At 32.4% G+C, this 15,193-nt stretch overlaps 1 protein-coding gene across 4 annotated transcripts in view; it reads left to right on the top strand.

The window, feature by feature from the left end:
* The window catches only part of STXBP4 (syntaxin binding protein 4), a 135,794-nt gene that overhangs the window by 32,602 nt on the left and 87,999 nt on the right, over window positions 1-15,193 (top strand). For 3 of the 4 annotated variants that reach the window (XM_012766270.2, XM_012769972.2, XM_012771525.2), the window contains 2 exons: window positions 4,504-4,593; window positions 7,924-7,989. In XM_012766270.2, coding sequence (XP_012621724.2) covers window positions 4,504-4,593; window positions 7,924-7,989 — 156 coding nt within the window. Of the gene's footprint in view, window positions 1-4,503; window positions 4,594-7,923; window positions 7,990-12,048; window positions 12,099-15,193 lie in introns of all 4 variants that reach the window. The other variant, XM_075994449.1, reaches the window with a different exon arrangement.

The following is a 15,193-nucleotide window of genomic DNA, read 5'->3' as shown; positions in this document are numbered from 1 at the left end:
TAGAGTATGTACTCTTTTGTTACTAGCTTCTTTTGCTCATTATTTTGTCTGACTCAGGATTTCTTGAGATACTATCTTTTATAATAAGTAGGAATTGCTGAGTCAATATAAATCAGTCCTGCTTTTGTTTATTTGATAAAGAACTTTTGGGTTTGGAAGAATATGACATTTAAAACCAAAAATATAATTATCTTACTATGAGTCTAATCATCATTGCTATCTTTAAAAATTCACACAGTACTACACTTGCTGCTGGCACAAAGTTATACACAGAAAAGGCAAGGCTGGAGCCCACATTTAGCAGTACTCTAAACTTAGCAATAACATATTATAGTCTATCATAATATGATGATTTTACCAGACTAATCAAGTACTATATCATGAATGGATTATCTTAAAATCAGAGAGAATACTGTGAATTCCCTAAAGTAGACTTTTCACAATTTGGACCCTTATTAAATCAATTTAGTAATTTGCAACAACCATTTTAACAAATGAGATAGAATAGAATAGAAAATATCAAAGTGAATTATATGTGATAACATTGAATAATATTTCACTTATTCTGGATCAGTATATAAATCATATTTTTCACTGTGTATAGCAGCTAATACTTTATAGCCACTTTCCTAAAGACTCATCTGTAAAACACCAAATATATATTGAACAAGTACAGTGTATATGGAATTATTTAGTTGCTGTTAGCACATGTTATTAAGATAAATAAAATTCAGCCCATATAATTTAAGGAAAAGTCGTGTACACAAATAATTATTGTAATAAAAAGTATATTGTGTGATAAGGCCATAATGGTAATAGAATTTAGAATATTCAGAAAAGATTTATAACAGAGGTGGCGTTTGAGTGAATTTTGAAGGATAAATAGGATTTTATCTGCTCAAGAGGTAAGCAAAGAGCGATAAGAGTTTTAGCATGAAAAAAATAGAATGTGATTGTAAGCAAAGAGCAGTCTACTTTTTATAAAAAGATAATTTGGGTACATCCAGGTGACACACGTTAAGCCTTAAAGGGTAAATGTTAAATTTAAAGGTTTGTACTTTATTCAGTAGTAAGTGAGGCACTATTAAGGAAAAAAGTGACGTGATCAAAGTGATGTATTAGAAAGAATAATCTTATGTGTTGGTTATCTAGAATGGGAATGAAACTGGTGGTAGATAGTCTAGATAGAGGAGTATGGAAAGAATCCAAATATAGTATAATAAAGAACTAAACTATAGTGAAGGTGAAGAGAATAGAAAGGAGAGGAGTGACAGATACAGGATATTTACCAAAACCCACCACCACAACAAGAAGTATATTATCAATAGATACCATTAATAGAAATAGGGAAATAAGGAGAAAGCCTTTTCAAGGTAGAGAAGATGATGGGTTATGTTTTGGAGAAAGTACATTCAAGAGGCTAACAGGTATAAATAACCAAAGGCATTGGAAATAAGGAACTGAATGCCAGGGGAGGAATTTGGAACACGATAGTTGAAGCATAGCAGTGAATGGGATCTCTCAGAGCTTGTAGAGAAAATGAGGGGAGAGGATAAACTAGAGAATCTCCCACCCCCTCCTCCACTTAAGGAGTAGAAATGAAAACAAGTCCTTGGAAATGGCATAAATGTTCAGAAGGGTAGGTGAGGTAGTAAGATATCACAACCTAAAGAAGAGAAAATTTCAAGGAAAAAAGGCTTGACCAATGATATGTGTAACAAAGAGGTTACAAAAGTTGGTGGGGGGCATTTACTTTGTCAAATAACAGTTTTATTGGTGAAATTACGAGTAATCATTTTAGAAACATGGGGATGGGAGGAAAGATATATAAACCAGATTTGAAGAAGTAAAAGGAATGAGCAGGAGAAATGAAAGGAGAAAAGAAGGGGATACGCAGAAATTTTTAGGTGAATAGGATGGTACTGTCTCACACAATTTTATAAGGAAAGGAGTTAACTGAATAGGTTTCTAATGGAAGGCTTAATCAATAAAATTAGACAAAAACAGAGGTTATTGTTTTGTTTTATTTAGAATGAATTGAGGTTGGGGGGAATGTGGCCAATGGAATAGTAGCTATCCAGAATTGATACAAGTCAAATAACTTAAAATCATGATGGTAGGAACAAGAGTGAAGGGAGAGATGAGGTTAGACCTAGTCAACACAGTCCAGTGACTGACAGTGTCTCTTGGTATCCCCAGAAGCACACAGTAGAAAGGGGAGTGTAAATGATTTCTAGTGTTATTTACCAGGTATCACAGAGGTCAGGGGGCCCAAGGATCATAAACAATATTGTAAGAGTGAGACAGAAAAGGGATGTAAAAGGTTGAAAATAACCATCTGTCCAGAATTGGTTTTAAATAGCAATAATATATTTCACTTACTGCTTGCTGAGTTGATATATATTTGAATAGAACTATTTTTAAAAAAGTCAGTGAGCATAAAGGGGCTTTTCAAAGAATTCACAAGTAATATCCATGGCCAATTCTTTGGCTACACATTTTTGGTGCTTAGTCCAAAATAGCAGTAGGAGTATAAAACAGTTTTTTAAAGGCATGCTTTGTTTTATGACTACTCAGTCTAGTGCTTTGCCTCTCAAAATGATGTCATGGATTCTTTTTTGTGTGATTTACCTCCGTGATGTTAAGCTCAAAAGCTTATGATCACATCCCTAAAATCCCAATCCATAATTCTCTTAATAAATTGTTAGAGCTCTGTTATCTATAATTTTATTTAAATTTTTGAATCCTGTGTATTTCACTTCTTAGGAAAAGAAAATAGAATAGGCTTATATGAATGTTGAGTAGCAGTGTTTGCCCAATTGTGGTTTGCAAACTTTAGTTCCATGAGCTAGTACCAAAACATAAATAAAGGCAGCCGGGTAAGGGAGTCTTGTGGTCTGGTCAAATTACTAGGGAAATATGACAAGTTATTAAATTATACTTGCTTTTTGAAAATTCAAGTCCTCATTAGCATATTGACTATTGGAAGCCATGTAAGAAAGAAGGTTAATTTTTTCTAAATCCTATACCACTACCACAATCACCACCATCCAATTTTGCTTTCATACAAAACCAATTAGTATCCTTTGAAACACACTTTAGGGAATACTGTTATGTTTGAACATGTGTTCAAAACTAAAACAATATAGAATGAATTCTTACGAGTGTTTGTGATGAGTACTTCTGAGAGAGTAACAGAGACACATAAAGAATATGAGATCATATAAATTACAGACAATGGCCATAGATACCCAAAAGCTAATGTAGCAGGGAAAAGAGAACCAATAATGTTTAGGGAAAAAATTTCTTCCCAAACTTCAAAAATAACTCCTACTTCTGTTATTCTAGAGTTTGGAAGCAAATCTGAGTATCTCCTCCATTCCACCACAATTTGTGTTGAATAGTTAATAAAAATCACAGACTATGATGTCAGACCTCTGTGGGAATCTTGGAATGACCACTTATTAACTGTGAAACATTAGGCAAGTTATTAATACTAACCTTTCTGAGATCGTTTCCTCATCTGTAAAATGGAGACAGGGTTTTTGTAAGGCTACAATATTGAATGTATGCAGTCCTTAGCAATGCATCTGCACATAGTAAGTTTCTGATAAATGGTTGATATTATTAACTATTTCTATTATCTTTTCCTACTCTGTCTTCACCTCTCCTATCTAAAGGGCTCTGTTTTCAGCCCACACTTAACAGTTGCTTTCTCCACTAAATCCTTTAAATTATATTTCTATGCTATTTTTTTTAGCTTTTTTTTGTAGATTCCACACAGAAGATGGCTATAATTAGACTTGAATTTTATCTCTGATTATATTGTCATTGTTTTTTACCTTGTAATTGACTGTCAAAGAGATCATGGTAAACATAAAAGAAATTGTCATCACTGATATTTTTTGTTGTTGTTAATCACTTGTGTATGTATTATTAATGTTATCTTCAGGCCACAGTTTCTGAGTAGGAATATTTTTAAGCCATTTGGCTGTTGTTGCATTACTTTTCATTTAGTTAAAACCAGATACATAATTGATAAATATGCTTTACTGAGCTCATGTAAACCATCTTGATTGATAACATAGAACATGCTGCTAGCCTTAGATACCATGCTCTTGAAATGAATGTCTTTAGGAAATAGTTTATGTTGCCAACTTCTAAAGTCTTTCTGAGATGTAAACTCTGTGTTGGAATTTGGACTTTTAAGGAAAATTATATTGTTAAATTAAAAACTTGAAGGTGAGAACAGAGTCAGTATACCTTCTCTAATTATCTAGATTCTGTTGTAAGTAACAGCAATGTAAGGTTAAGCTTAAATGAATGAAATTGCCCCAGATTACTTTAATATTCTCTTTTATCTAATCAAATGACTCTGAAATAAGAAACTGAATTTTGTTATCAGAATGCAAAAGCCTAAGATTAGTCAAAAAGGATGTTTATGTTAGCTCTCATAATTAGCATCTAACGCATAATTTTTCTCTTATATTTTAATATTGACAGCTTCTTCCCTGTGATTCTTTAGAAGCAGATGAAATAGAAAGGCTTAAGTGCGAAAGAAATAACGCCTTGAAAGAAGTGAATATGCTTAAGGTAACCTCAAATTTAGCATTCTTATATTTCCTTTAGAATAAAGGAAATAATCCTATGTTGGATTCTGAAGTGTTGCGGCTCAGTTTTATTTTCAATGAAAGAGTATTAATATCAAATAGTTAGAATTAGATTCTTTCTTCAGTTGGCCTTTAGAGAATTAATTTTTAGTTCACATGCTTACTGATATTTCACAATATCCATGTAAGATTTATTGTGAACCACTGTTTTTGCTCCTGCCTTCTGATCCAGGCTACTCCTTACCCCTATTTTTTCCTCATATTGGCAACCAGGGCAAAATTAGATGAGGAGCCAACGAGCAAATTATGACAGTTTTGGATCTTCTGAGTTTATTGGGAAATACATTTTTTTCCATGTGCAGGGCCATGCTTAAGGGACATAATGTTTTACTAATGTAATTTGGAATTAAGGCAATAGCATTTAAGGGAGGAAAAAACACATATTCCAAATATACTATAACATTTTGATTCTCTTTATATAGTTTCATTCTGTTTTTAATAGAATATTAAATTTAAATTATATCCTAATTTTTGCAGAAAGCTCTTATATTTTCCAGATCTTCACAAAAAGCAGCATAACTACTTGATTTACCATTAACTCACCATAGGGATATATATTTTTAATTATTTTATTAAATAAGTGAAATTCTATTTCATTTTTATTAAATTTAAGTTCATTAAAATAAAATCTTAACACCAAAAAATATTCTTGCTACCTTATTTTTACAATTCCAACCTCTAGAGAAAGCCATTGTTAGAAACACATTATCTTTTGAGAGGCTTTGCACAGGCAATCATATTTTAAAAAATAAATTTATATGTGGAGCCAGGGAGTATACAGAAATCTCTATGCCTTTCTCTCAATTTTGCTGTGAACCTAAAACCACTCTAAAAAAAATAAAGTCTTAAAAAATAAAATGAATATATATGTATTTTAACTTTTATTAATGCATAAGGTGCTTCATCCATCCACACTTTTTTACAAATTGCCTTTTTTATTCTTTGTTAGAGTTATATCTTGAGCAGCTTTCAGATTAGTATATAAAGTATTAGTATATAAGCTTTCACATTAGTATATAAACATCTACCAAGTTCTTCTGGATTTCTCTCCTATAAATCAAATGATTATTTAGCGAGTTACCTATCAATAGATATTTAGGCCATTTCCAGTTTTCCATTATTAAAAGTAATTCCACCTTCAACAGCTTTGTAGATGTACTTTCGGCCAATTGCACGAGTATGTACACAGAATAAATATCTGAATATGGAATTGCTTTATTAAAGCATATGGGCACATAAAATTCTGTATGTTACCAAATTCCTTTAAAAAGGCTTTGTCAATTCACGTTTCTTGCTAATTTATATGAGCATGCCACTACTACAGGCATATTTTATATATTTCTTTTTATAATTATAAAGCCACTGTCTTTCCACATTTTTTGGTATAACAGTTAAGAGTTTAGATGGAAAATATAAATTTAGTTGAAAAAATGCATTGACAATTGTTTCTTCATATTCTCTTTAAAAATTTCTTCAATGTTGGTTACCTTGGTAAGATAGCATTTTTCTATAATTTATCTCTACATCAACCATTAGATCTTCTTGGTTATTGGAATTTTCAGAGAGTCTCAGATCTCATTCCTTTCCCTAAACTTTGTCATTGTTAAATTTAATGATATATTTCAGTTTTTATTGGAATATCAATATTAATTATTAGAATTTTAAATTAAAACTGTCTATGCCATATTCCTTTGACATTTAAACAAGGCTTCTCTGAGGAGCCATTCAATAAATCAGGATTCACATTTAAAGTTCAGAAAATGTAACTGAACATACTCTAATGTGACAAAACCTAAAATTCCAGTAAGCAGGCAGCCAGTTAGCTCAGTTGGTTAAAAACGTGGTGCTAAAATTCCAGATAAAACAAATTCTACAGTTTATAATTACCTTTACTTTAAAATCTATTAATTGGCAGAGAAGCATTTAAAAAAATCTATAGAAAATAATATACAAAGCAATAAATATTTTGTTTGAGGTAATGTTTTTATTTTCAGTTTTTCTGCTTGTATTACATATACACAAAAATGACAGAGCTTGTTAAATGAAGTTCATTGAGTGCATAGATGGTGTCTTATCACTTTTTATTATCCTGTGATATATCTAATCTTCATGTCTTATATGAGCTACAAATAAAAATGAAAACAAGATAATTTTATACCAATGGCTAATTTTTATTTGGCAAGAATGATTTTTAAAAGTGATATGGACTTTATTTACCTTAAAGCCTTTCTGCAGAATTCACATTGCTACTGCTTTGCAAAGGTGAATGAAAATAGATGTATTTTTCATTGACAGATGTGAAAAACTAGGACACAAAGAGTGAAGGTGACTTGCTAGAGCATTAAAGCACAGGAGCCAGCAAGCAGTCTCTTGGCTCCTGGTCTGTGGCATATTCATTAGATTGCTATATTATATTCATCATCATATACCTTCATTTCACCTCTTAGACACGAATGAGCTGTAATATACCAGAAAGTAGATTGCCTCTTATAAACGTTGCTATGTTGCCATGAATCTTTACCACTTAATTTACTGTTCAAGCAATTTCTCTGCTCGTTTGTAGTAAAATGGCTCTTAAGTTACTTCTACTATTTCTGATTTGATCAATAAAATGTGGATTTATTTAATATATACTTAATAAAATTGGACATTTTGGGGTATATGCTTAACTAAATTTAAGTCCAAAGATACTTTATTTGCATACATAATATTCACCTACTTTAATAACTATCTTAATTCATCTACCTTAATAACTATCATTTTGTATTTAGGTTATACCAGTCATACCTTTTTTTATGAGTAATCTTCCAAGAATGAGCTAAAATTAAATTATGAAACCAGGAGTCAGCCCCTTCTCACATGCCCTCTTTAGTGTGGTCAGAGACCTTTACTTCTAATTTGTAGTAATGTTGACCTTCAGTTTGAAAGCTCTTTGGCAATGATAGCTATTGCCCAAAATTTAGTTAATATTTACACATTTTGATTCTTACTGACTTATTTTTTGATCTCACATTTTGAGATTTTACAAAATTAATATAATAGAAAGTACATTGACATCACGATTATACTATGGATAACCAGTTACTTTTAAGTGCTATGTATAAAGCCAGAAAATGTAAGAAAGTACAATCTGAAAATGTAAGCACTTTTATGTTTGGGATTATATAAGCTTTGAAACAAAGGGCTAAAAGTCATACTCATTGATACCTTCATAACAACTTATTAATATTAATTCTGTGGTTTTTAAATATAGGAAAAATTATTTGAATCAGAGAAGCAAAGGAAACAATTGACAGAAGAGCTCCAGAATGTGAAACAAGTAAGTGTATGATCATATATTTGTGTGTTCTTTTGTGTGTGCGTAAACATGTGAGGTATATCATAAAGCAATGATGTTTTATTATATCCCAGAGCTTACTGATACGAAAATATAGAATAATATAGATCTTAAACAACCCCATCAATAAATGGGCAAAGGACATGAACAGAAACTTTTCAAAAGAAGACAGAATAATGGCCGGCAAACATATAAAACAGTGCTCAACATCTCTAATCATTAGGCAAATACAAATCAAAAGTGCAATGAGATTATCACCTAAATCCAATGAGAATGGCCTTTATCAAAAAAGTCCCAAAACAACAAATGCTGGTGTGGATATGGAGAGATTGGAACACTCTTACACTGCTGGCAGGACTGCATATTAGTACAACTCCTGTGGAAAGTATTTGGAGATATCTCAAAGAGCTAAAAATAGAAATACCATTTGATCCAGCAATCCCATTACAGGGCATCTACCCAAAGGAAAAAAAAGGCATTCTATACTAAAAACATCTGCACTCGAATGTTTATGGCAGTACAATTCACAAGTGCAAAGATGTGGAAACAACACAAGTACTGGATTAATAAAATGTGGTATATGTATACCATGGAATACTACTCAACTACAAAAACAGTGGTGAACTAGCACCTTTTATATTATCCCAGATAGAGCTTGAGCCCATCCGTGGAAGTGAGGTATCACACAAATGGAAAAACAAGCACCACATGTACTTGCCATCAAATTGGTACTAACTGATCAACACTAAGGTGCTAATGTGATAGTAATATTCACTGGGTGCTGGTCAGGTGGAGGGGGTTGGTAAACTCACAACTAATCGATGCGGAGCACACTGTATGGGGGATGGGCATGCTTGTAGCCCTGGCTTGGGTGAGGCAAAGGTATTATATGTAACCAAAATGTTTGTACCCCCATAATATTCTGAAATAAAAAAGAAGACTATCTTAAAACTTAATGTTTTATTTATCACATAAAATAATGATGAGATAATCAGACTAATAGTGTTTTATTATTATTATTAAATATTTGAATCAGCTTTATTGGGTTGTAATTTACCTATAATAAAATGTACCTTATTTTAAATATTTAAAAAAAAGAAAGCAATCACTTTTGGAGGGCGTACCTGTGCTGAAGTCTTGCTACTACTGCTCAAAAAAATGTTAAAACTCTATCTCAAATTGTTTTCAAAACCAAATATTCATAGACTAAAATGACCAATCTCATTGCTTTTCTATTTTTTTTTTAATTTTCCCTTTTCCCCCCTTTTCTTGTCTTTTGTTACTCATACCTCATTTTATTCATGGCCCAAAAAAAAAAAAAAAACAAGCAAAAAAAATCTTCCAGGCAGAGCATTTTTTACATTTATTTTCACTCTGCATCATTCTTCAAATAATTTGAGGTAGCTTACAACAAAACAAATACATGGCAATATCATGGAACAAAAAAACAACAAATAAAATCTAAATAAGAGAACACAGTTAGAGATCAATGGCAATCACTTGATTTTTACTTTCTCTCTCACCATCCCCCTAGAAAACATAAAATCAACAGAGAGCATATAGAATGATACAGGACCCACATTTTCAGTAAGACTGCGTGACAGAGAGCACCACAACCTTCAAAGCACATATAAATAGAGTACAAAAAAAAAATTCTATCAAAACTCCTGTAGCTCAGCCTGCCAGTGACACCTGGGAGACAAAGAACAGAGGAGTGAAGGCTTTAAAGACTCTGAAAAAGGGTAGAGAGAAACAGACGAATTAGTTGAAGTAGAAACAGAATCACCTCCAGAAAGAGATAGTATAACAATAAATGCCAAAATACTGAACATAGGTTAGGATGTGGTGGTTCTCAGCACTGGCTAAAGGAAAAGGACTTCAAGGTGTGTGCAACCAGAGGTAACAGCCTTGGAGAATCATTGCCCCTGTGCAAGAATCAGAAAGAGAATGGATGGAATTCCTTGGAGACTAGGCAATGATGGGAAGGAAGGAAATAAGAAGGAAAAAGTAAGGATCTTGCAGAAATGAAAGAGACACAAGACATTCCAATTCACCCACTCTTCCCCCATGACCATTAATAACATGATCCATAAAAGAAACTGCACAGAAGAGAGTAATCTTGACTGAAGAACTTTTTCTATGAAATAAAGAATAGGAAAAAAATCCTGTCCCCATCATTATAAAACAATTGCAAAAAATCAGATGATACGAATTAAAGCTTTTCTCTTAATGAAAACTTTCCAAAATAATTGAAACACAAAGCTAAAGAAAATGTAATGCAACACTTCCAACTCAATTAAATATCCTCAAATAAGCTAAGGGGAAAAAAAAAAAACACTTCAAATTGGAGATTTAAAAAAATAGAAATTGACCAAAAAACAGGAAAAAATGAAATGGCAGTTGACAAAACTTACAAAAGAAAAGAAGGAAAAGACAAAATTATATTAGAAATAAAAACTAAATTGCAAGGTTCCCAAGGAAGAATATAGTCAAGTGAAAAAGGCATTGAAGAACACAAGAAGAACAACCAGGAAAGTGAAAATGAAATCAAGAAGTAAAAGAGTTTCTTAGGCCGAGTGCGGTGGCTCACGCCTGTAATCCTAGCACTCTGGGAGGCCTAGGCAGGCGGATCGCTCAAGGTCAGGAGTTCGAAAGCAGCGTGAGCAAGAGCGAGACCCCCGTCTCTGCTATAAAAATAGAACGAAATTAATTGGCCAACTAATATATAGAAAAAATTAGCCAGGCATGGTGGCTCTTGCCTGTAGTCCCAGCTACTGGGGAGGCTAAGGCAGGAGGATTGCTTGAGCCCAGGAGTTTGAGGTTGCTGTGAGCTAGGCTGACGCCACGGCACTCACTCTAGCCTGGGCAACAGAGTGAGACTCTGTCTCAAAAAAAAAAAAGTTTCTTGAAGAAATGAATCAAAACAACTGAACAGCACTAATATTTAGAACTCTAATCCAAGAAAACTTTCCAGAATTAAAAGAAGACCTGAATCTACTATAAGGTACTGAGGAAATCTGAACTCTAGGATATATCCTAGTAAAACTATTAGACTTTAAGAATAGAGGAAAAAAATGTACATTATCTCCAACTAAAAAGACCAAATACCTTACAAAGACGATAGAATTAGACCAGCATCAACCTTCTTGAAACAACATACAAAGTAAGGCAGTGATGGAGCAACATTTTCAAGATATTAAAGGAAAGACAGTGTGTAAACCAAGAATGTTGTATGCAGCCAAGCTGACTTTAAGATATCAAGGGCATGCCAGGAGTTTGAGGTTGCTGTGAGCTAGGCTGACGCCACGGCACTCTAAGCCTGGGCAACAGAGTAGTACTCTGTCTCAAAAAAAAAAAAAAAGGTATCAAGGCCATGGAAAAGAGTATGGAATATGCCAGTACTAATGGATCTGCCCAATAATTTTTAAACATTATGCCCAAGGTTATTTATTATAGCATTATTCATAGTTAGAAAATATTGGAAACTACCTTAATCTCCACGCATAGGCTATTGATTGAATAAACTATGTATGGAGCATACACGCAATGGAGTAGAAAATAATAAGGAAGATCTCTATTAAGTAATATGGAGTGATTTCCAGGATATATGATCAAGTTAAAAAAAAAAAAAGCAAAATGCAAAAGAGTATATGTAGTTTGCTACCTTTTATAAGCCAGGGAAATTAAAATATATATCTGTTTATCTTTGTGAAAGAAACCAAAGAAAGGATAAACTACTCAGCAATGAAATTGGTTACCTACAACATAGGTGGACATGGGGTGAGTAAGATAAAGGGGGGAGTGACACATCTTTGAAAATACCTTTTTATGTAATTTTTACTTTTGAGTGCATGTTAATATTCTATTCATTTAAAAAATACATGAAGAAATAGGACAGGGAAAATCAACCTAAAACTACAAGCAAACTGAAGTAAATGAATCTAATTGTATTTCAAATGAATACCATAACCATACTAAAAAACAAAAGAAAAGGAATTCGTGTAACTTGTAAACACAGTATTTGTGTTCATTGTTTTGTAGATTGAAGTTCAGTTGGGAAAGAATTCCAAACAAGTCCTAAACCTTTTTAAGTATGTTTTTTGTTTCATTTTGTTGGTTTAGTGGTATAAGCAAAGCAATTCTGAAACAATTTTAGATGCATTATAGGTCTGAGCAAATGTGTTGATTGTTTTTGAGAGCCAGGATCTTAATGAAAAACAAAAGACAAAATAGAATAAATGAAGTCAAGTAAGAGCCCTGTGGGATGGATTTGAATTGGAGGTATCATTGTGAATACATCATTTGTTATATATGTTGTAAATATGGAATGTATATGTGCACATGTACATATGTATGTTTGTGTATATGTTCAGATGCTGTTTGACTTATGACAGGGCTACATCCTGATAAACCCAATGTAAGTTGAAAATATCATAAGTTTAAAATGCATTTAATACCATGATAAACCTATTGTACAGTCAGAGAATCATAAGTCAAACCATTATAAATCAGGGACCATCTGTATTTATGTGTATGTGTGTAGGTATATGTATACACTACCTAGCTATGTCAGCTTAAAGGGCTAAGAACCAGACACCCTGATAGCAATAAGCACATGCCATATCTAGGTGTCCAGATACCCCTCCCCACTAAAAGGAACTCAGGCTCCTTGGATAGGCTGATTTCAGGGACTGGGAAGGGTAAATATGAGACAAGCTTGGAATATCTTATGTAAAAAAATAAGGAAGTTCTCAAAGTGATGAGGACAAATTATAAGGAACTAGCTTGAAGGAGCTTCCACTAACCAAATCTGGAAGAACTTGAGTGCCAAAATAATTTAGTACAGTAATAAATTACAAACCTTTAAAATAAATAGTAATTCATGAGTCTATACCACTAGTAAATAGATTAAGTAATTAATAGGGAGAAAGGAGTACTCCCGCTCATAGAATGTTGAATACTGACTGGTAACTGCAGAGAAGCTACTAGATTTGGAAATCAGCATTTTGCATCTATTTTAGTTAAGACTGGATCATGCACGAATCATCAGAAGCTAAATTTAGGGGGAAATTTCAATGAAAAGCATAATATTTACATGGTTTTAAAATACCATTCTACAAACTGCTTATTAATTGCAAGAGGGAAAATAGTAATTATACAGTAGAGAAATCAGTAAACACCTTGACTAGTGCTAAAAATTGATATCACCAATGAAGAACAGATGGACATTGTGTGACTCCAAATGTGATACCCTGAAAAGGACACATAATTACCTATGTAGTATTCTGGCTGAGAATGCATAACCTGAATCTAACCATGAGAAAACATCAGACAAACCTAAAATGAGGGAAAGGTTTATTTTAAAAAATAGGGGTGTGTGTGTGTGTGCAGAGGTTCTTCAGAAATGTCAATGCCATTTTTTTAAAAAGCAAGAAAAGATCCCAGATTAAAAGAGGTTAAAGAGACATTGAAACTAAATACAATTCCTAATCCTAGAATGGATCCTGTACTGGAATGGGAAAAATTCTATAAAGGACACTATTGGGTCATTTGACAAAACTGGAATACAGATGATAGATTAAAGTATTGAATCAATGTTAAACTTCCTAAATTTGTTAACTGTACTCTGGTTATATGAAAGAATATCCTTATTTTTAGAAAATACTGAAGTTTTAGGGATAAAGGGCTAATATATATGTAACTTACCCTCAAATGATTAAAAAAATTATGCGCTTATATGTTTATGTGTGTGTGTTTTCTACACATACATATCTGTGTGTGCATGTGTGCATTTATACATGTATGAATGTGTGTGTATATATATATATATATATGAGATTGAGAACATGCAAAATCTCAGCAATAACAGCCTCTAAATATCAGTGGCTTACAAGAATACATTGTTTCTCACTCGTGAACATGTTGGTAAAAGGGTGAATCTGGTTAAGTAGGTAAGTCTGCGTGAAGAATATGAGGATATACTATTCTTGTAACTCAACTGTATATTTGAAATTATTTCCAAATAAAAGGTTTTTTGGCTTTTTTAAAAGTCCTCTACTTTTGGCCATCCATTCAGACCTCATTTTATTAAATATTTTTTACACTTTGATTGATATGCCTTTTTAGTTCTATTCATTCTGTCTCTTCTATATATGCATGAATTTGTATGGCCAGATCTTTTTACATTTTAGTTCTTGTGCCTAAAAGTGGATATTTAAAATCTTCCTTATTAGTTTTTATATGTAGGATAAATTAGGAGATGGGTTTTTTCCTATATTTACTTAAAATTTTCTTTTCTCCTAAATGCTTGGAACATATAAACTTGAGAATATCAATCATGCTTCATAAAATAATATTATAGTAAGGGCTGATATAAGATTTGAATCTAAAGAAAAACTGCAGTTTTCCTTTCCTTTTCTAGCAATACCTACTTTTTCCACATGAGGCCCTCCTGTATTTATTCTCTGAAAGGATTAGCTTCTGTTATTAAGAAAGGTCAAGTCTGCATGAATAAATAATCTAAAACTAATCTGTATCAGAATTTAATAGGATTCAAAAGGAAAAGATGGGCTATAGATGAAAAAATATGTAAACAAGAGAAAGAATATTATATGATGAGTGGTGAATTAGCATAAGGATTAGTGCAGAGTAGATAACGAAGTTTGGAGTTAGACCATCTAGCTTTATACCCTGACCTCTTGCTAGCTTTGATCTTCAGCAAAATGCTTCACCTTTCTGACTTAGTTTCCTCATCCACAAAATGAATTTGATAATAGGATCCTTTATAAGAATGTTAGAAATATTATGATAATATATTAATACATATTAATTAATATACATATATAGCACATGGTAAGCACTCAGTAAATATCATTATGGTTATTATAAATAATAGAAGAAGAAATATTAAGAGGTGGAAATGATTTATTTTAACTAATGTAGAGGAGGAAAATATAATTCCAGCTGAGGGCATAAGGAGACTTTTTATAGATAAAGTGACGTTTGAGTTGGGCCAGACATAGAAAGGGAAGAGCATTTCAGACAGAAAACAGCATGAAAATCATGGTATAAAAGGAGAAAAGTTGTCTTGAGAGTCAAAATAAGCCTTGCTTGTATGCTAACTTTACATTATTTGTTAATATGTTTGTGTCTTCATGTCTAAAAAAATTATAATAATATCTACCTT

The sequence above is a fragment of the Microcebus murinus genome, chromosome 18 (assembly GCF_040939455.1).
Source record: "Microcebus murinus isolate Inina chromosome 18, M.murinus_Inina_mat1.0, whole genome shotgun sequence".
Taxonomy (NCBI): domain Eukaryota; kingdom Metazoa; phylum Chordata; class Mammalia; order Primates; family Cheirogaleidae; genus Microcebus; species Microcebus murinus.
This window is presented reverse-complemented; position numbering and strand designations above follow the sequence as displayed.